General features: G+C 46.3%; 1 protein-coding gene and 1 pseudogene across 3 annotated transcripts in view; one reads left to right on the top strand and one right to left on the bottom strand.

Moving 5' to 3' along the window:
* Positions 1–20,012, top strand: part of LOC122672587 — a 28,314-nt pseudogene extending 8,302 nt beyond the window's left edge.
* A 759-nt stretch (positions 20,013–20,771) lies between these two features.
* LOC122671132 (DEAD-box ATP-dependent RNA helicase 50) overlaps positions 20,772–22,996 on the bottom strand; it is a 93,114-nt gene continuing 90,889 nt past the window's right edge. For 2 of the 3 annotated variants that reach the window (XM_043868230.1, XM_043868232.1), the window contains one exon: positions 20,772–21,201. In XM_043868230.1, coding sequence (XP_043724165.1) covers positions 20,964–21,201 — 238 coding nt within the window. In that variant the 3' untranslated portion in view covers positions 20,772–20,963. The remainder of the gene's footprint in view (positions 21,202–22,996) is intronic. The other variant, XM_043868231.1, reaches the window with a different exon arrangement.

Here is a 22,996-nt window from a genome sequence, read left to right as displayed (position 1 = left end):
CGTGGCAACACTTGGTTGGAGCTTGGGAAGCATAAGCCGGAGAGGATGGTCTTGGAGGGAACGGTTGCACAGGCTGATAACTGCCAGGGCTTATCCTATATAAGGAGGGAGGCTTATCCGTGGGGGGACACACAAACATCTGACAACCAGCACACTTCTTTATTTTATTTACTTCATTCGTTTATTGCTTTGTTTATTGCGTTTCTTTATCGGTGCTTGTTATCAATTGAGATCGAAGGGATGTACGGTCACATACTAGGAGCTGCAAGAGTGAATCCATGGAGCCCACACTTGTATCTGGTATGATTGATTGATATAATTTCCATTTCTGTCTCATTATTGTTTGTGTTTCAAATTACTTTTGATCATTCCAAGGTCTGTGGCATTTCGGGCTGTAGTCCATAGTTGTTGGCTTAACCCAAAAGACCTTAGAGCTACTCAGGCAGGAGGGAAACCTACTAACCTGGTAAGGAGTCAGATTAGGCTGTTTTCGACCTCGTTTGAACTTGTGCAAAGGTTCTGGCACGCCCGCATTATTCGCACTACGAGTGTAACCCCGCGTGTGAGTGCTTGGGAGTTTTATCACCAACACATTTTGGCACGCCCGGTGGGACCCTCATAAGCCAACGACTGCTATGGTCAAGCAAAAGAAAGGACCAGGACGTCCTCGTATCCAAAAGGAAAATATGGTGGATGAAGAAATGGAGAATCCTACGGCGGCTGAGTTTGCAGACCAAGCCGAGGACAAACCATGTGGTTCACATGGCAGTAACGCCAGCCATGACTTAGCACATCAGCTGGCGGTTATGGTACATGACGCTGTAGACCCCCTCGCGGGTAGTATACAGTAGCTTGTGGACATCTTTAGACCCATTTTCGATGATTTACACCACATGATGGCTGCGGTTGATAAGTCCGTAGCAAGTCAGCAAAGTCAGTTCAAGGAGTTTCGTGAAACCCTTGTTGCCCTGAGGCAGCAGGCCACGCCAGGGGCAAGACCGAACGCCACAGTCACACCACCTGATGGGACTGCCGCAGGGGCCAAGATGTTAGATTGTAGGTCCCCCATTGATTCTTCTTCAAGGTCATCGAAAAGATTACCACCCGCCCTTTGCCTTGCTCTAGTCCTACTGACCCATCAGATTTTGTTCGTTTGTTTGCTGGTACCTCTGGAAATCGAGAAACGAGTTCAGATTTGAAAATCGTCAGTGTGATCCTACTGATGTATGCCATCTTGCATCAACTGCTTTTGAGGAATTCTGGAGTGCTTCGAGGAAGGAGGTCAGTCATTCAACTAGTACCCCCCATTCTCCCCCCCAAATCAGACTAAGCTGGAGCCCTCCAGGTGTGGGTTGTGTTAAGATCAGAAATCATGGTGGAAATCCCATTCTAGCTGTGTCGGATCCTCTAAAGTTTTCGAGTATTTTACAAAGGGAAGGCTTAGCTGTGAGATCTAGCCTGTTATATGGAGTGGGGGAATGCTACGACAATGTCCTTGTTGAGTCTGATAATCTGGATTTCATCAAGTTTCTCAACGATCGGAAGGACCCATCCCTTGAAGTCTTACCAATCATCCAGGACATTCAGTATCTCTCTACTTTATTTCTTGTAGTTTTTTGTTTTTACCAAAGTCCCTCAACCATGTGGCTGATACCTTGGTTCGGAAGGCTGTGTCTATGGAGTGTAGGACAAGTTGGCCCATTTCTACTTCATGGTTGGTCAATCTTTGTAAGAAAGACACCATGCCCCCCCACTCTCCCTTTTTAATAGAGTTCTTCTTACCAAAAAAAAAAAAAGAAGCACAGAAACTACACACCAATCCCAAAATGTTAACCCAAACAATTTTCTAAATTCTAGAATCCGTTCAATATAAAAAATACTGGGAGACAACTATGAGCTTTGAAGGCATTCACGAAAACCAACCGTTATATCAAAATTTTGCACCCTCGGCCTCGGATGTCAGGACAAGCCAAAAACAGTGTTTGACTCCAAATTTCATCAAAATCGTAAAAGAGATGAGAGAGCAATGAGTTTTGAAAATCAAAATTACAAATACTTGTAATAAATTAAAGGGCAAATGACACTATGGGTACCCAATGTTTGGTGAAATTATACATTAGGTGCCAATGTTTGATCAATTATGTTTGAGATACCATTATTCACAATTCCTATTATACCTGATAGGTCAGGAGATCTCTCTCTCATTAATAGGGACCTGACATGGGCATGTGGAACGAGCTGTGGCCACGAAGGCCAGGCGTGAGCTGACTAAGTTCGACAAGGGCGAGACCTGGTGAACGATAGACCTCGTCGAGCGCATACGCGAGGATGGAGCTCGTGCCTTTATGAGAGATCGCTACGTGGATACCCATGTATTGGCGACCTGACTCTAGCTCACCACGAACCAATGTGGCTAGAGATTATCGCCCATATGGCGCCTGATACGGCGCGAGGGGAATTAGGGGATAAACATTATCCCTAAAATCACTCCTAAACTCTCTCACTCCATTCTGAGGACTCTACATTCCTATTAGGGCACGATTCTGCCCACGATCAACCATAAATAGGGAGGTAACATCCTTCTATGATCATATGAATTCCATTACTTTCATCTGTTGCTAAGAATTCTAACTTAAGCATCGGAGTGGAGTCACCGGCACGGCCCGACCCTCTCTGCTAACTTTGTCTTGTAGGAATAGGATGCTTCGATACCATTTTCTGACGCAACATATTGACGCCGTTCGTGGGAACAACGATTGCAAAGCCTCTCAAAACTCTACAAATCAACCGAAAATCATGGTAGGCGAATAGAACGTAGTTCCCATCAACCCTGAAGCTCCCCAACCTGTGGAGAATCTAGCAGTTCGTCGGACGATGAAAAACACCCAGGGAGGAGGACAGGTGGGGAAACAAACTGCACACCAGGCGGCAATAGCAGCGGCTGGATCCCGGCCACCGGTGGCCGCAGCAGTCATGGTAGGGTCCTAGCCATCGGCAGTGAGAGCGATCGGACCAAGTACAATCCCAGAAGGTGGGTAAGCCAGCCAAAGCCCGAGAGCTCTGCCGCCCCCACCTCCACTGCAGGAGGGATTCATCCCAGTGAGCATGAATCCAGACGCACCGGCTACGGTGGGTCAGATACACGATCTGCAGCGACAAGTCCTTCAACAGAACGAGTTCCTCAGAGAGGTGGTCAGGGAGTTACAGACCGAAAGGGCGGCTAACCCTGCATCTGTCGCAGCATCGATCTTACCCCCAATGCCGATTCTCCCCAGACCGGCACGAGAAGACCAGAGGGCTCCAAGAGAAGAAGTGCATAGAACCAGAAGCCGGGCCGGGTCATCTCACCCCTCCCGAAGGAACATTCCCCCTCCAGGAATCATTCGCACCGGAGATTTGGGGGCGAGGAGCGACCCTTCTCGAGCGTTGGAGCCGTCCATTTCAACACACCGAGGAACCCACGACCAAATAGAGCAGAACCGTACCAAGAATTCAGACACGCGCAATAAACGAGTCAGCCAGTAAAAGTCGGTTAGACAAGACCACAGTCAAGGGAGGGACGGGCACAATGAACGGGTCAAGCCGATAGCCAACCAGGCCATTGAAAGTGAGCTTGACTGTAAGCTCAGGGAGATCAATACCAAGTTAGAGGCCCTGGAGAAGGGCAGCATTCCCCAAGAGAGTTTCAGGCTAGGCCAACACCCTTTCACGGCCGACATTATGAGAGCTGAGCTCCCCCGAGGCTTCAAACCTCCCACTTTTGAGTCCTATGACGGGAAGACCGACCCCAACGATCACATCAGCTATTTTAACGCGATGATGACAGTGTACGGCGGATCTGACGTTGTGTCGTGTCGCTCCTTCCCGACCTCCCTAAATGGGCTAACGGCACTCTGGTTTGCCAAACTAAAATCCAACTCCATCAGAAGCTTCACGGAGTTGGCCAGGCATTCGTGAGTCGCTTCCAGAGCAGCGTCAAGTAGTAGAAGACGGCCGCTAACCTACTGGCGGTGAAGCAACGACCCGATGAGTCCATAAGGGACTACATCACGCACTTCAATGGGGAAGCTCTAAAAATCAAGGACCTGGATGATGCCATGGTCTTCAATGCCCTACACAACGGGGTAACCAACCATGACCTGGTGAAGTCGCTCTCCCTCGAGCCGGTCACTAACATGCTCCAACTACTGGAATGCTGTTATCAGTACGCCAACATGTTCGACATCATGAAGGCACGAAGGATAGCTAATCCCAAGGCCTCAGAGAAGAAAAGGGCGAGCGAGAAGGAAGAAAAGAAGGACACCAAGAAATCGAGGTCAGACCGGCACTCAGATCCAGATCAGAGCCCGGATTACACACCCCTAAACACCAGCAGGACCAAGATCCTGATGGAAGTGTATGACCGAGGTCTGCTACAGTGGCCCAGGCTAATGTTTTCAAAGCCCAGGGACAGAAATAAGAAGGAATACTGCAAGTTCCACCGAGATGTCGGCTATGACACAGAGAGCTGCAGACAGCTATAGAGAGATCGAGGACTTGATTCAGAAGGGCCATCTGAGGAGATATGTCAAGGAGGAGGGGAAGGACAATTCTCGAGGTTACGATGCCACAAAGAGCGACCCTAAAAGGTACGATCAACCCAGAGGAAGGGATGAACGAGATCGTCGAGACGATCGAAAAGATGATCGAAGAGATGGCAGAAGAGCAGACACTGAGGCCAACACCTCCAAAGCATCAGCCATCATCACCATACTGGGTGGTCCGGGATAGGAGTCGTCCCGAAAGGCAAAGTCCAAAGCAAGATTCGTTGCTGTAGTAAAAATGCCCGAGAAAAGAGCAAGAACTGAGCCTGTAATTACATTCTTTTATGAAGACATGGAGGGGCTAAGCTGGCCACACGACGATGCTATCGTGGTTCAGGCAGTCATAGCCAATCGACCAGTGCATAGGATCCTGGTGGACACGGGGGCGTCGGTGGACATGTTATCGTACGATGCCTACAAGCAATTTGGGTTTGAGCCCAACACATCGAAGCCCAAGACCGCGCTCTTATACTGGTTCTCAGGAGCACCCGCCCCGATCTAGGGGTCGATGGAACTCCTGATGACAGTGGGGACCACCCCATGCCAAAAAACCATAAAGTTAGTTCGGGTCACGACGGCCTACAATGTCATATTGAGCAGGCCAAGTTTGAACGAGCTAGGGGCTGTGGTCTCTACCAAGCATTTGAAGGTTAAGTTTTCTATCCCCAACGGCATAGGAGAATGCCGAACCAAGCAGAAAAAGGTGTAAGAATGCCACGCTGCCTTTCTAAAGTAGATCAAGGGCAACTACAGGGGGACGACCTTCACAGTAGAAGTCACAAACAACCGTGAAGGTGACCAACGCTGTCAACGAGGCTAACCAGTTGAGGAGCTCGTTAAAGTCTCAATCGATGACTAGGACCCTACAAAGACCGTGAAGATCGGGGCCCTGCTAAAGGAGGAGGAAGCAAAAGAGCTCACGACGTTCCTCCAAAAGAATGCCGATGTGTTTACCTGGACTACAGTCGGTATGCCAGGCATCCCATGCCACATAGCAGAGCACGCCCTGTACGTGGATCCTGTTAGGAAGCTGGTCCAACAAAAGAGAAGGAGCTTCGCTCCAGAGCGGCAGGCCGCGATGAAGGAAGAAATAGAGAAGCTGCAAGCCTATGGCTTTATCAGAGAAGAACAGTTCCCAACTTGGTTGGCTAATGTGGTGATGGTGCCGAAACCAAATGGGAAATGAGGATGTGTGTAGACTACACCGACCTCAACAAGGCCTGCCCCAACGATGAGTACCCTCTCTCCAGGATAGACCCCCTGATAGACGCGATAGCAGGGCATGAAAGACTGAGTTTCATGGATGCATACTCAGGATATAACCAGATCTTGATGAAAGAAGGGGACGAGAAGTACACGGCATTCCGCTCAGACCAGGAGAACTTCTGCTACCTGGTTATGCCCTTCGGCCTAAAGAACGCGGGGGTGACCTATCAGCGAATGGTTAATAAAATGTTCAAGGCCCAGATCGGCAGGAACATGGAAGTGTACATGGACGATATACTGGTCAAAAGCGTACTGGTTGAAGACCATCTAGCTAACCTCAATGAAGTATTTCAGGTGTTGCGTGCTCACCAAATGAATCTGAACCCATCCAAGTGCGCCTTCGGGGTAAGCTCAAAAAAATTCCTTGGATACATGGTATCCCAAAGGGGAATTGAGGCCAACTATGCCAAGATACGAGCCATCCAGGAGATGAGCCCGCCCAGGACAATCTGTGAAGTGTAAAGGCTGAACGAAAGAATAGTGGCCCTCACCAGATTTGTATCACTGTCTGGAGACAAGTGTCTACCCTTCTTCAAGACTCTAAAGAACCTGAAGGAGGTGAAAGGCTTCACCTGGATCGACGATTGCCAAAGGGCCTTTGAAGACTTGAAGAAGTACCTGGCTAACCCACCTCTGCTGGCGCGACCTGACCCCAAGGGGGAACTATTGGTGTCCTTGGCGACCTTGTCAGTGACGGTGAGTGCGACCTTAGTGAAGGAGGAGAACGGGGTACAGAAGCCGGTGTACTACGTTAGCCATGTTCTGTTGGAAGCAGAAAGCCGCTACCTAAAAATTGAGAAGCTCACGTTCGCGTTGGTCAAAGCGACAAGAAAATTGAGGCCATACTTCCAGGCCTACCCTATATCGGTCATGACAGACCAACCATTGAAGAAAGTACTCCCCAAACCTGATGTGTTAGCGAGGCTAATAGCATGGGCAGTGGAGCTGAGCGAGTACCAGATCGAGTACAAGCCAACAACAACCATAAAGGGCCAGGCCTTAGCTGATTTCATAGTCGAGTGCACACAGAGCGAGACCAAACTAGAGCGAGAGGACCGAGACAAAGAAGAGACTGGTCCTAAACCGCCTTGGACCATGTTAGTGGATGGGTCGAGTAACTCAGAGGGCAGTGGAGCGGGCTTCATCCTGACAAGTCTAGAAGGCTTCAAGATACAGTTCACGCTATGATTTGGGTTCCCAGTGTCCAACAACGAGACAGAGTACGAGGCATTGATAGTAGGACTCAAAATTGCCAAGGCCATTCAGGTCAACAGGTTAACAGTAAAAAGTGATTCACAGCTGGTCGTGAACCAAATAAATGGAGACTACGAGGCAAAGGACGACTGCATGGCAGTGTACCTAGCCATAGCCAAAGAAATAATCAGCTCGTTCGAGGCATTCGAGATGCAAAGAATAGCAAGGAGTGAGAACGAAAAGGCTGATGCGCTCTCACGCCTCTTGACTGAGGCTTTAGCTCAATTGGACGGGTCGGTGTACATTGACAACTTATCTGAACCCAAACCAAAGAGATCGCGTCGATTGAGATGGAGCCGAGTTGGATGGACCCGATCGTCGCCTAAGGGACGACATCTTGCTAGAGGATAGGGTCGAAGCACCAAAGGTACGAGGACTCGCAACAAGATACACCCTCGTGGAAGGTGAACTGTATAAGAGGTCAGTGTCATCCCCTTTATTGAAATGTCTAACGCCTAGCCACGCCCTATACACTTTGGCAGAAGTGCACAGAGGTATTTGTGGTAGTCACATGGGAGGATGCCACCTGGCATATAAAGTACTTCGGCTAGGTTTCTATTGGCCAAACATGCAAAAGGACGCCATCCAGTACGTGAAAACGTGCGAACAGTGCCAGAAGTTTGCGCCCATACCTCGCCAACCGGCTATTGAGCTGGCTTCAATACTCAGCCCCATCCCATTCGTTATGTGGGGGATGGACATACTGGGCAACTTCACCCCAGCCTCTGGAGGAAGAAAATACCTCGTTGTGCGATAGACTACTTCACCAAGTGGGTAGAAGTAGAACCCCTAGCAAAGATCACACAACAACAGATGGAGAAATTCTTCAGGGACAAAGTCATTTACCGGTTTGGGCTGCCTAAGGTACTAGTAACAGACAAAGGGCTTCAGTTCAATAACCCAGAATTCAGGGCGTTCTGTGCACACTATCATATAGAACTGAGGATGACATCAGTGTCATACCCTCAAGCAAATGGCTAAGTAGAGGTGACCAACCGCACGCTGCTGGCAGGGATAAAACGAAGGTTAACCGAGGTAAAGGCAAGGTGGGTAGATGAGCTGCTAAGTGTCTTATGGTCGTATCGAACTACCGTTCGAATGCCCACGGGGGAAAGCCCATTTCGGCTAACCTACGGGACTGAGGCCTTAACACCAGTGGAAATACTAGCGAGCCTCAGCTTCAATGAAAGAACGTACCAAGATGGACTGAGGGCCAACCTATACTTCCTAGACGAGGTAAGAGAAGACGCCATGATGAGGAATATAGCCTATCAGCAAAGGACGGCTAGCTTCTACAACTCTAAGGTGAAGGAAAGGGTATTCAGGGCTGGAGATATAGTGTTACGGAAGGCCAGCGCCTCACAGCCTCAACATCAAGGAAAATTGGATGCGAATTGGGAAGGACCCTATGTGGTCTCCAAGCAAATAAGGCCAGGCACACATCGCTTGAAGACCCCAGGGGGCAACAAGATACCACGATCGTGGAACTCAAAGAATTTGAGGAAATTTTTTCAGTAAAGCTACTGTAAGAGCTGTCCACTTCAATAAAATTTATGATTTGAAAGCTTCAGAGCCCATTTGAGACTCTAAAAGACCAACCTCAAGTGTTGGCGTATAAAGACCAGTCCACAGGGCTTGCACAAAAGACCGACCTCAAGTGTTAGCGTAAAAGACCAGCCCATAGGGCTGGCACAAAGACCGACCTCTAAGGTCGGCACAAAAGACCGACCTCAACTATTGGCGTAAAAGACCAGCCCATAGGGCTGGCATAAAGCCCAATCTCTAAGGACGGCACAAAGACCGACCTCTAAGGTCGGCACAAAAGACCGACCTCAAGTGTTGGCGTAAAAGACCAGCCCATAGGGCTGGCACAAAGCTCAACCACCGAGATCGGCATAGAAGACCTACTTGACCACGCGAAAGTGTGAAGAAAACGACCTATGGAGTTTCTAAAAGAAACAACACTCATGACACCAAGGCTGAAAGCAAAAGATTTCTTCATTAAGAGATTCCAAGAACGTACATTTAAAAAAAAAAAAAAAAAAAGAAAAAAAAAAAAGAAAAAAAAAAGTGAAGAAGAAGAAGAAGAAGAGAGAGAAAGAGTAATACATAAAAAAAAAACAACAAATACATCAGGGATCAATAGGGGGATCAGCAGGAGGAGCGAGCTCGGAAGGAGACTTGGGGGGAGAAGGAATGTAGAACTTGCACTTTTCAAAGTTGTAGCCCGGGGTCTCATCCGGGATGTAACCGACCGCTCTCACGCCATAGTCGTAGGCTTCTTTGGTCTTCAACTCTAAAAGCTCATGTAGTTCGGCCGAGCTCTTGAAGTCTTCAATGGCCTTAGCCCGGATCTGGGCCTCCCTGGCCTTCTCCTGGGCCAGCTCCTCCTCCAGAGCCTTGATTCGGTAGGTCGCAACCTCGGCTTCACCTTCTAGGACGTCCTTCCGGTCAGTCAAGGTCTTGAGTCTCGCTTGCTAGTCTTTGACCTTGGACTCCAGGTCAGAGTTATCCTTGGTCAGGTTCAGCTGATGCACATCTACCTCCAAGCGAGCCTGCCTCTCTCGGTGATAAAAGTCGTGGTAGACCTCATACCGATGGAGAACTTCTCCTGCCTTAGCCGCCAGCTGCAGAACAAGAGACCATATAAGACACTGAAGAAATAAATGAAGAAAAGTTATGAAGTTAAGAGGTCGCGAGATACGTACAATTGCCACATCAGGAGCAAAAGACGAGATGAGGTCCTCGTCAGTCATAGTTTGCACGGATTTGCTATCCTCCAGGAGCACCTCTGATTCAACCACTCACGTGTGACCTCCGAATCCTCGAGGGCAGACTCCCCCTGGTAGATGTCCCAGCGAGGGATCACGCAGGACTTCTTTCCCGTCACGACGGTGGGGGAGGCGGCCTCTACTGCCGCTCGATGATGAGTTCAGTTTCGTCCTCCTTCTCCTTGCCCTTCCCCTCCTTGGGCTCCTTCCTCTTGCTGGGAGTCAGGGGCTGATACTGAACCCCATAGAGCTTCGGGTCCCTAGCCGAAGGAGGGATCTTCTTCTTCTTGTCTTTGGGGGGGGGGGGGGAGGGGGGAGGGAGGCAGTGCCACTGGAGGTGGTCTGTTCAGCCGTGCTGCATGACAGATTTCCTGAGTGAGCTGCGATCCACTTTGAAGTCCATTGCAAAAAAAAAAAAAAAAAAAAAAAAGAAAAAGAAGAAGAAGAAGAAGAAGAAGTCTGAAGCTTAGTTCATGGAAAACATGCATGAAAAGAAAAATAAACTTAAGGCAGAGACACTCACCCTGAGCTGAGCTCGTGCCGGATCAACATACCCTCATTCTTCAGCTCGCGCACGTCGAAGGCCTCGCCATTCAGACACAAGCTGAGAGAATCCTGGTCATACCAGCTCAGCTCAGGAACAAGGTTCACGGTCTTCAGTCAAATCTTCTCCCACTCTGCTTTGAAGGGATCCTGGAGTATCCGCGCAAAAAAGAAGCGGTCCTTCCACTTCTTAGTAGACTGGGGCATGTGGCTTATAAACCCACGGCCCTCAACGACCCCTTCAGACCGTGCAGTGCCAAGTAGTACCACTCATCCGAAGTCTTCTTCAACATAAAAAAATAAAGGGTAATTTACACATACCACCCTTGAGGTTTAACGAAAGTATGATTTTACCCCCCAGTTTTGAAAAATTTTGCGTACCCCCCTGAGGTTTACTAACGCTAACAAATAAACCCATTCTGTCAGTTCATGACTAACAGTGTTAAAAATATGACGTGAACTGACGAAATTGCCCTTGCAAAAAAAAACAAAAAAAAAAACCTGCAACTCATCATCCCCAAATCGATTGGGGAAGATGAGTTGTAGTTATCCTTGTAGGGAACATCGTGGAAACCGATCCTAATTTACTCTCCTTCTTTTCCCTCTTCCACTTGATTTAGGTTTCTCTCAATCCTCAGAGAGATGGAATTTTGGGGTAACATCAAGCCATCGGATTTGTAACCATCCTAAATTGGAATCTCAATCTTAGTTGCAGTCATAGTCTTCATCATCTTCTACACCGCAGGCTTAGTGAATTCGCTCCACAAGCAGCGACTCTATAGTCTACAGGGAGGTCATCCTCGCCCTTCGCACCAGTTTGAGAGGTGCCAGAGCTGAGTTCTCGTTCCTCTGAGTCTGTGGCCTTCGAAGCATCGCAGAGTCAAATTCTATGATTCGCCTCTTCTGCCACAGCCAATCTCTCCCCGAATCCAAGGTAGACTCTTGTCCTCTATTTTCTTACATTTTCTTACTTTACCCTTTGAAATTCCTCCTTTCGATCTGCGCTTCCCGTCTAGCAGGATTAAATTTTAGGGTTTCTAAGTATCGTCTTTGCGAGGGCCAGAATGATAGTTAGCTCAGGGCAGGCTTTCTACTCTATATTGTCTAATTCGTTATCTCGTATGTGCGGTTTGATCTTTGACACTTACATAACATGACCAACATTCCCAGATCTTGGAGAGACTCTTCTCTTAACCTCTTCAATCTATCTATGTCTGCTTCTGATCCATGGCCTTTCTCCATGCATCACTTCTTGTAATATTAAATGATTCGAGAGACCCAACAAAAGAAAACAAAAAGAACAAGTAGGTTTTTTTTTTGTTTTTTGATTTTTTCAATTGTATTCTTGGTTGTTGAGTGAGAGAGGGAGATGGGTAGCGGAGACAAACAGCTCTTGAACTTTTAGATGCAGTTCTCGCATCATCACCATGGGAAGAAGGATCGGAAGGCCATCCGAAAGGGGTACCTTGCGACTGAGATTGAGATTCCCAAACCTGCAACTCATCTTCTCTAATAACTTTCCCTCATCTTTGTTCTTCGCCGTCTCGTGCCATCAGGGCAATGAACGCTAGTCCTTGCTCATTTTCTTGGTTCAATTTTTGGATGTATGTAACCCCTCGACCCCCTACCCCCACCTCCTTTTCTCTTCACTTGCCATTCCTCGGATCCTCAGCTCCATCCATTTGACTGATATCGGTGTATAAAAAAAATGACAATTTACGACTTAAAGCCATGAGTTTGGTGGCTTGCTGTGTTAAGTGAACTCTCCATTCTTTAGATTATTTTACAAAAAAAAATATTTCAGGCAGAAAATTGACAAATGGTTTGGTTTCTTAAAAAAAGATACATGCAACTCATCTTCCCCAATCGATTTGGGGAAGATAAGTTGCAGGTTTTTTTTTTCTTTTCTTGAAGGGGTATTTTTGTAACTTTACCCCTTGATTTTAACACTGTTAGTTGTAAATTGACGGAATGGGTTTATTTGTTAACGTTTGTAAACCTCAGGGGGGTACGTAGAATTTTCCAAAACTGGGGGTAAAATCATACTTTCATTAAACCTTAGGGGTGATATGTGTAAATTACCCAAAACTAAATGAAAAAGGCCCACGACGGCCTGCGACCGAGCTGGGCAAAGAACAAGTAGAAGCCAAAGATCTGCTTCCATGAGTTCGCTACCAGTTGGCCCGGAGAAAGGGCGTAGTGGCGAAGGACCTCTACCACGAAAGGATGAACGGGCAAACGGAGGCCACTTTGAAACGCGACCTCATACAGGCATATGGTCCTAGGACGCGGAATATTTGCCCTCTCCTTTGGATTTGGCACCCAGGCGCTCACCACCTTGGGGAACCCATACTGGTCCCTCGGAGCGCTCAGTTAGGGTGCTCTGATAGGACTCCACCCCTGTGGTGCTCTCTTCAGGGGCCTCAGAATCAGAGTCGCCCCCTTCCTCCTCTTCATCAACGGCCTCACCACCTTTGGCAGCCCGCTCCTCTAAGACCTGGGCAGGGGCTGAAGTACTCCCACTAGGAGGGACATCAGAAGAACTGGACAAATAGCCGTATTGGGCAGCAAAACGCTTAGACCCAAAGAGTGCAAAAGGCTCATTGTGAGTCCTATCAGAACTCACCTCGAGGTCAGAACCCCCGGTCATACCAGAAACATCATTGGAACGCCTATTAGGCTCCGACCGAGAAGAAGAAGAAGACATAATTTCAGAAAACTTACTGGAAATGACAAAAACAAAGAACGAAGCACGTGCGCAGGGAAGTAAAAGACATTTGGACGAGGAAAATAGCACACCCGAGAGTGACAGGAGTTGCCACAAAACTAGAAACGCCAACACAGACGCGAGCAGAAGAGCAGCAGAGCAATGCGGCAGGATTACAAGAGAAGATGAATGCAGAAAACTCGAAGCAGCAATAGGGAAGAAAGGAGAACAGTAACTCCCAAATTTATAGCCAAAGAAAGAAGAAGAACCGTCGAGATCCAACGATCAAGGGAAAAACACCATCGAACGGCCAAGGGCAAACGACATTGGGCATACCCAAGGTGTCATAAAGACCAGTGACACGCGTCAACTGGCGAATGGGCATCCCAGCGTAATGGAGATCGAGCGATCGTAGCCTAGACCTAGACATTATAATGCCTACGGCCATGTGACCAGCTACGTGTGGAACGCCAAACGTCGTCAAGCCCAGATGACGTTGGTTAGTATCAAGGCACCATCATAGCTCCCGCCATATGTCAACCAATGGATGGAACATCAAGTCATCTCCAACTGTCAAGACGTCATGTTCGCACGCGCGAGAGCAGACGCCAGAAAATTCAAAATCGATTCGACTACCCTGGGTGAGAACGCCCAAAAGAGTGGGGGGCTCGTGATAGGTCAGGAGATCTCTCTCTCATTAATAGGGACCTGACATGGGCATGTGGAACGAGTTGTGGCCATGAAGGCCAGGCGCGAGCTGACTAAGTTCGACAAGGGCGAGACCTAGTGAACGACAGACCTCACCGAGCGCATATGTGAGGGCGAAGCTCGTGCCTTTACGAGAGATCGCTACGTGGACACCCATGTATTGGCGACTTGACTCATATCAAGAAGGGATGACCTCAACACTTCATCCAACTAATCCATAGCTCGCCACGAACCAACATGGCCCGAGATTATCGCCCCTATGGCGCCTGATACGGCGTGAGGGGAATTATGGGATAAATGTTATCCCTAAAATCACTCCTAAACTCTCTCACTACATTCCGAGGACTCTACATTCCTATTAGGGCACGATTTTGCCCACGATCAACCATAAATAGGGAGGTAACATCCTTCTATGATCATTTGAATTCCATTACTTTCATCTGTTGCTAAGAATTCTGACTTAAGCATAGGAGTGGAGTCACCGACGCAGCTCGGCCCTCTCTGCTAACTGTCTTGTAGGAATAGGACGCCCCAATACCATTTTCTAACGCAACAATACCCAACCACGACTTTCGCATACTCCATCACCACTTCCGTAGGCTGCCACCATCCCCACCCCCACCCCTACCTCTCCCTCTCCCTCTCCCCTCCCCTCTAACCCAGCCCCATCCCACCATGTCGTCTTCTCCTTGTACTCACCCCCATCACAACGACCTACCCCCTTAACTGGTCGTGGTGCCCACCTAGCCCAACTCCCTCACCCTCCTCCCCACACGACCACCCCCTCCCCTCCTATCGTGACTCCTTGACCTGCTGAAACCAACACCTGCGCATCGTCCTCAACCTGCAAACAAACAATCCACCCTCAACATCTCCACCAACACCTGCAAATGCTGCCCTTGCCAATGCCATCTCTGCAACCCATCTTTTGGCAGAAGAGGGGGTGGGGGTTGCAGTCGAGAGAGAGAGAGAGAGAGAGGACGGGAGGGTCTTCTTCTACAAATACGCCATCCAGAGGATGAGACTCTGAACTATATGTATCCTCTGATTCTATTCTTCATCCTGTTTTGCAAGGATTCTCTTCTTCATCTTGTTTTGTAGGAGAAGACTAGTGGATTCAGAAGAAATTCTCCCCATCAAACGTTGTGCTCCTGCCTTACCCTTAATTGAAGTTGACACTACCACTGATGGCTTCAACCAAGGCTGAGAAGTCCAGTGGATTCAAAGAAATCCTCCTTCGTGTAAAGCCGCCACCACCACCCCACCATTGTTACCCACCATCCCCCACTGCCCCAACATTGTAACCTACCCACCTCTCTTTTTGTCTTCTATGGTCTCAATCTCAATCCTTTTTTTCCCACTTAATGGGTGATGTTCACAATCCCCCTCAGCTGGGATTTAATTGTTATAATACGGATCAATCCCTAGCTGGTTTATGAGAAATCTTGGTTTTGGATTTTCATCGATAGTGAATTTGCTTTCATTAGCTCATTATTGCTCACAATCCTCACATTTTGCCGCTGTACCCATCATTGAATTCTCGGAAACTTGAGGAGAGAGAAATATCATGAAAGAGTTATGAAGAGCTTGGACTTCTACCCAAATGAATGCTGCGGTGGCGCTCCTCATTTGTGACAACACTGCAGGAATCAGGATTGCTGCCCGAGTTGCGTGAGGAATTCCAAAAAATGGAATTCGGCCTTGTAGATCTCTCTGTGTTTCTACAATATTTGACCAACACCCACCAGAAATGTGATGGAGGTGGAACCATGACGGTGGGGTTGCAGGAGGAGGGGGTAGGAGATGGGAGAGTGAGAGTAGGAGGGTGTGGGTAGTGGTGGCAGTGGTAATGGAGGTTGTTGTCACACCCCAACCCCACCCTAGGGTTTTGGTATGACTAGGATGGTTCCCAACATCCTGAACCACCACCAGGATCTCGATGCAGTGGTCCAAATCACAGTCAACTAAAATACAACTCACATATACATTAGAGTTCAGAAGGGTTTTATCAACGATAAAAGGGTTCAGAAGTCTAAGTGATAGATAATATTGTATATTACATTTTAACCCAGTAGATTAACTAAAAACTAAAAAAAAAAAACAGCAGTGATATTACAAAATTTATTTAATGCAAATGATAAACCAAAAAGAAACAAAAGATGAAATTCCTCAATCTAGGTGTCCCTTTGGCGCAGTCCTAGAATGTACATCCAACATTGGAGTTCTAGGTCACCGGCTCCGAACGGATCATAACCAACAAAGAGAGCACCCTCAAAACATCACCTGCACACATCTAAAAAGGATGCACAACGAGGGGTAAGCTCCATTGAGCCCTGTGAGACGATGGGGATGCATACACAACAAATTCAAATAGTCCATGATGCATGTAATTATTAATAGATTTCTACCTAACACACAATCTAAGTCACTAGGTATATGCTACTGTAACAACTCGAGAGACACCGTGGGTCACTTACATCATCACCATAGTGAAACCTCAATTGTTACCTTAGGACCGGCATCGGTTGAAGCTCTAGGCCACCAAGAGGTAGACCCCGATAACCAGTGATCATCCCTTTGTCTTGTATCACTCCTCAGGCACACAGGGAGCCCTGATTACCCAATACCTGAACCCATGTTGGTAAGGGTCGTAGCATAGGGAACGTAACCCTAATTGCAATTATACTACATGGTTCTATCGTGTCGAGAGGTATTCCGGGTGTATCAACGTCCCATTCCATCTAACACAAGGGTACCAGCACGACACGCCACATACAGACCAATATGACATATGACAACAATTTATCCCATAGGATTCCGGTGTCGGCACTCCCCGACACCGTAACCCGACATAGGCAATGAAATCCAAAATCACATCACATAATCATCATCAATAAACAATCATAGTTATAAGAATGCAAAAATGCAACATGTATGATCAATGATATATATATATATATATTCACATGTTATATGCATAGCATTCCCAAGCAACAAACAAACCCAAACCCACTCACCTAGTAGTTTGCGTATCGTTTATAAGGTTCATCACTCGATCGATGTCCTACACGTCTCCCAGTACAAGTTTAGTTACCTAGGGATGCATGACAATGTATGTTAGGTAGGGTAGGAGGGGCGCAAGAAGGTTCCCGAAGTTTAAACTTCAATAAAGTATAAAAGAGTACGAACGGACTCAGGAACGGAGGCATCAGCATTTGGGTCAGTTCCTGGGTCCGCCCAAGGTAAAAAGCCCAAAATACATGGAACAGTCTCACAGACAGATTTATTATAGTTAGTAGGGGTGTAAATGAATAGCTAAAATCCGTTTCCATATTCGTGTCTGAACCCGTTTAGCACTATCCGAATCTGTCTGAAAGCTAAACGGATGCGGATACGGATAGGCTATAGCCATCCAAAAAGCTATATTTACATGTAAACGGATAAAATATCCGATCTGTATTCGTGTCCATATCCGTTTAACACTACCCGAATCTGTACGAAAGCTAATTGGATGCGGATGCAGATATAGCACTATCTGAGCTGAATCCGATCGGTTTACATCCCTAATAGTGAGTCCAATCGTGGGTCCATTCGTAGGCAGAGCAAACAGAAACAAACAGATTCTCGGACTGAGACAGACTTGAGTCCACTTGACCGCTCAGGCAAAAGCCGTAAGGGCCACCGAATGGATTCTTGAGCGGATGCACAACAGGTGAGTTTGCTCTTGGGTCCGTTCGATGCTAGGTCCGGATTTTCAAGGTCATCACCTTCCCAACTAGGGTCTTACTAATCTATTCAATGAAGGGCTTCGGGGGTTTAAGGGATTGAATCCCCAAGAATCAATTCTAGGTTTAGGAATTGGTTTAAAGGGAGGGTCTCAAGTGCATTGGGGAAGTAATATCTGATCCAAAGATGGACCCACATTCAAGTGTCCATCCAAGCCTTGTGTTCCAAGTGGCACCCTAGACCAATCCAAACCCATAGATCCCAAAACCCAAAACGAAGGGGGAGGGAGATCGATGGGGCATCAAGGGGTAGACCTTAGCACCACCTAGGGTTACCTAATTAGTATGTTTAGGAGTCATTTACGATTTTAGGTAACCCCCATTAAACCTTTCAAAGTTTACTTAAACATCCCTGAAGTAAGCGATGTCACTGGGGTAAAAAGATTCAATTCTAACAATTGCTGTCAAAACACATCAGCCAGGTTTGTGCCCACATTAGAGGGTCTTCCTCACCTATTGGGTCAAAAGTTCCTTCATAAGAGATGTATTCCTTTAAGTCTAGTTTACAATGCAATTTGAATCGCGTTGATCTGATATGTATAGACAAAGTTATGGCCGAAACATCAGGTAGGGATTGAGTTCTTAAAAATAGTTCTGGGCATGAGTGGATTTACGGGCGGATTCACTATAGTGAGTCCGGTCCTAAGTCCATTCGGGATGCAGAAGTGAATGGATTTACAGGCGGATTCATTACAGTGAATCTAGTCCTAAGTCCGTTTGCACCCAGAACACGGGTTTTCAGCCCAAAATTCATCCAATTTGATTCTTAAGGCCATTAATGGCTCTAAGGGCTTGGGGAAAGTGTTCTAGGGCCACTTAGGTCCAAAATAACACATTTGAACCAAGGGATTACTGGGTTCAATGGATTGAATCATCCAGGAACAAGAATTGGGGCTTTTGAGAAAAAGGAACTCTAGGTTCAAGAGAGGGGTTCAAAGAGAGGTCTAAAGGGTCCCAAATGGTGAGCATTTGCTTCATATAGGTTAGTATAGAGGCTCATAAATAAATCCTTGGGTTCCAAGTGGAACCCAAGCTTCTCCCAACTTCAAAATCCAACACCATAAACTAAGAAATAGAGTAATGGAGAGGGAGAAAAGGGAAGAACACTCACCACCAAGGAGGGAGCAAGGATCCAAGGCTAGGTGAGCCCCTTTTGAGCTCTCTACATCTCCATCTCCATCTTCTCCTTCTTTCTCTTCTTTCCCCTCCTTCCACGATTTTGCTTGGAGGAGAAATGAAATGAGTCTTTAGAACTCAAGTCCTTTTTTATAATATGAAATGGGCCTTAGGGCCTGTTTGGGTGGCAGCCCAAGGCTCCAAAACTCATTAAAGCTCTAATTGAGCCCTTTAGGAACAAGGCATATCAAGGTCTCATTGAGTTCACTCGAAAGCGAACTAGTCTCAAAGAAGTTGTACATTAAGTTGTGAAGATCTACCTTGATAACATCCCAATACTTTTGGAGAAAAGTAGGTGGAAAAGAATCAGTACCTGGTGATTTCAAGGGCCTCATAGCAAATAGAGCGTCACGCATCTCATCCATACTTGGCTGCCCACAAAGCATAGCATTTGTATCCTCCGATATAACCGGCTCCATCGAGTCAAGAACACTTTCCAAAGCAATATGATCAACCCCCTCTGATGCAAATGCCTCTTCATAATATGAAATAACCATACCATACACCTCATTGACATTATATGTCTATTCACCATCAAGCATTTTAAGTCTTAAAAATTTGTTGTATACCTAGGGATGTGTACGGCACAGCCCAACCGCTGGATGCCCCCTGGGTGCGCCCTAGGGGCTGGACTCTCTAGAGACGATCCTGATCCTATTCCCTCTTCTTTCTATTATACGAAGTCAAAATGCCTGCATTATACTAGGAGTCTTGTCCAATCACCAGAATCCAAAGATTAAGAGATTCTCTCATCACGGTAGGTAAAGGAAAACTTGGTTTAAATATTAAAATTGCTTTCCTTCTATTCTCTCTCATCACGGCGCACCCTTTTCCTGTTTAATTAGCTTGGTTCTCGAGCAACAACTTCTTCACAAAAACCACGTTCTCAGGCTGGCAATGACGGAAACCAAGTCCCAAAGGCTTCAAGTCTGTTAGCCCTTTTCTTAGTACGGCACAGCCCAACGACTAGCAACACCCTGGGCGTGTTGGGCTCCCCGGAGACGAGCTAAATTTGATGGAATAATGACACCCCAATAACTAGATTCTCACACTTGTGGTGAAGAAAAACGGTAGCTTGATAATTTATCCGAACTCTGACATAACACAATAGTAAGTGGCTCCAGTACCGAGTGGCTAGACAAGTTGGGTCACAGATGATCCAGAGACGCTGCTATTGATTGGGGAAACTGGAGCTGACTCGGTTCATAAGGGGGTTTAATCAGTTAAGGGTGTATGGCCAGCTTGACTACCTGTGCAAAGCAGATTAGGATTGTCTCCAGGGAGGCGTGCGCCAAGGTGCTGCCAGGGGGGATCCAACGATTGAGCTGTACTACACACATCTCGATGCACACCTAGGGATGTGTGCGGCACAACCCAATGGCTGATAGTACCCTATGTGCTGGACTCCTTGGAGACGAGCTAAATTCACCTAAAGCACACTCGTATACTTGACAAGGTTGAAAATTTTTTGTCCAAACCCAGTGTAAAGTAGTTGGGGACGGGTCTTGTGGTGGATAAGTGGATTGAAGCAGGAAAAGACGCCCCCCTAACACTCCCTTATTTTAAGTAATAAAAAAAAGAGAAGTAATTTTCTGCACAGGAGTGTGGCCTATGCCAGCACTCCCATGTGTCTCTCTCTCTTCCCCATGTGAAAAGACACCTCTGCCTCCTTGTTTTAAGGAGGAGAGAGATAGACTCAAGGGAGTGGTGGCGTAGGCCACACTCCCGGACAGAGAACTTTTTCCCTTAAAAAAACACCCTCCTCTTCCTTTTTCTCCTTTTAATTGGCAGCAGGTAAAGACTGGTTCTGAACCCAGTAACCAACAAACAAATTGCCAAAACTTAAGGGAAATTCATAGTGAGAAAACAGATTTCTGAATATGGGAAGAGAGTTTTACTTCTCCCTACAGATTGAATACATTCAAACATGGTTCGATTTTTGTCAGCTTAAGACATCTTAAAGATATCCTACTAGTAAGCTGCCAAATCTAGTGCCAGCAATGATTCTTCAAATTTCCTAATGAATAGAAATCCCGAAGGAGTTAACAAAGTGAGCAAGAATCACTTGCTTCCCTTCTACTGGCAGGATGGGATAAGTTTTACACCCTCTTAGCAGGACAAATGGATTCATGGATGAGAAAGAAGAGCTTGCACTCTGAAAACGTGCTCTCTAGATCACCAATTCATATGCGGATGGGACATCGTGTAGTGGGTGGCCCTTTCTGTTCCTTTCTACAATCCTTTGAGCAAGAGAAACCTGCTTGCCAACCACAAAAATAAATGCCTTCCCCTTTCCTCCAGCACCTCTAGCAGTTCTTCCAACACGGCGAACATACTCACTTGGATCCCTAGGGAAATCGAAAAGAACAACATGATCCACACCAGCAAAGTCAATACCCCGTGATGCTCTGCCAAAAAGACAATAAAAAACCAGCATATCAGATTATTAAAATCTTCAAACTTCAAATCCCTTGGAATTGTTGAATATGGATATTATTTTCCCTCTACATAAATAATTGGGAACATTTTGAAAATAATTAATAGGAAACTTCAATCCATTTAAGCAAAATTATCTCAAATTACAATACATAAGGAGGCCCCCACTAGCCAACTCATCTGCCACTGCCAAGGAAGTGGCAGATGTTGTGCTAAGAAAAAAGATGTCCTAGCCTTCCTAATAAGATAAAGGTATCAGGGATGCCAACTCTATGCAGGTATCAGGGATGCCAACTCTATGCTGAAGCCATTGAATCACCATCAAAGAATCTCCTTGCATCAGCATTGACGTACAGGAACCAAGAATACCAATAGTACCTCCAGAATTTCTTAAAACCCCTCCAGTACCAGCCTGGCCAGGATTCCCACAGAGCTGCCATCCGCTTTCAGCTTAATAATATTAGGAGGCAGAGGAATCCACTCAGGTTGAATCTAATCTTGAATCATATTGGAAGAAACCAGAAGATCTCAATGTCTAAGGGAAAACCTACTAAAATCCCATAAAATAACTAAGATACTAATTCAGAATTGCAGGACACTAACTGTCATGTTGTCATGCCCTGCTCGGGCCTACAAGTCAACAAAAACCTCATAAATCTTGAGAATCAATGAGACCGGATACTTGGGTCTTCTACAGTAAGTAATTGGTGGGTGTAAAAGATAAATTGAAACAAAATTTCTGAAGCTGCAACGTCGAGGGCCAAGGAACCTTCAGCTGAGATGCTTGGAACTGGTGGCCATGGTGCAGTTCCCCGGAGGGTGGGAGAAACAAGGATCGAACTCGTTTTGTTCATAGAAAAAGCTCTGATATCATGCGTTGAATTACTGTCCTGGCTCTCTGTCACAATGCATGAACATAGATGGCGGCTTTTCATAATATTTATGGATCATATTTACAGTTATACATTGAAATAAAGGGCTACCATATATGGTGGCTCAACTGGGAAATAATAAAAGAATTACAGTGATACATACCAGGTAAGTCTTCTATGTGATTTTAGAAGAAGATTGACAGGTCTTAAACAGATCATTGTGCACAACTGGTGTTAACTTATGTGGGCCGAAGTAGTGTCCTATTCTGAATTAGTACATTTATTCATTACTCCTAACTTGGTCCCATCTGGCTGTCCCCAACTTAACCAGATCACAAACATTGGAATTCAATTCTTTAAAAGAGAAAAGGTAGGAGATAAGCAGGTTTCCACTCTCAATGTCATTTTATTTATTGAACTGAACCATTTTAACCCTGATAAAAGATTTATGTTTTGAAATTGATAAATGGCAATGTTAAAAAATGAAGTTAGATCAGTAGTAATAGTACAGATTAGCCGTATGGGTTACTTTTGTAATTATTACTTCTTATTTTGGCTTATGTGTAAATACGCAAGCTGGGAGTGTTTATTTTTCTCTCGTAAATACAGATATTTATAGCTTTACAAATATAAGTCTTGCCTACTGATTGGATCGACCTCTTTCCTTCCAATCAGCTAGCCCTTCTCCTCTCCTATTATCTTCTCTCTTCTTTTTTCTTCTCCATCTTCTTCTACAGTTTATTGTTGGTTGTATCTGATCTGTTTTAGTTACATGGTATCAGAGGGGATATAATAATGATTTACAACCCTATTGAATTGGTTTGAGAGTCTTCGAGGAGGGTGTGATATTCACAGCAATCATTGCTTCTGCTTGTGATGTGCATTGAGTGATCAT

The sequence above is a fragment of the Telopea speciosissima genome, chromosome 8 (genome assembly GCF_018873765.1).
Source record: "Telopea speciosissima isolate NSW1024214 ecotype Mountain lineage chromosome 8, Tspe_v1, whole genome shotgun sequence".
NCBI classification, from domain to species: Eukaryota; Viridiplantae; Streptophyta; class Magnoliopsida; order Proteales; family Proteaceae; genus Telopea; species Telopea speciosissima.
The sequence above is the reverse complement of the archived record's forward strand: the minus strand, read 5'-3'. Positions and strand labels throughout refer to the sequence as shown.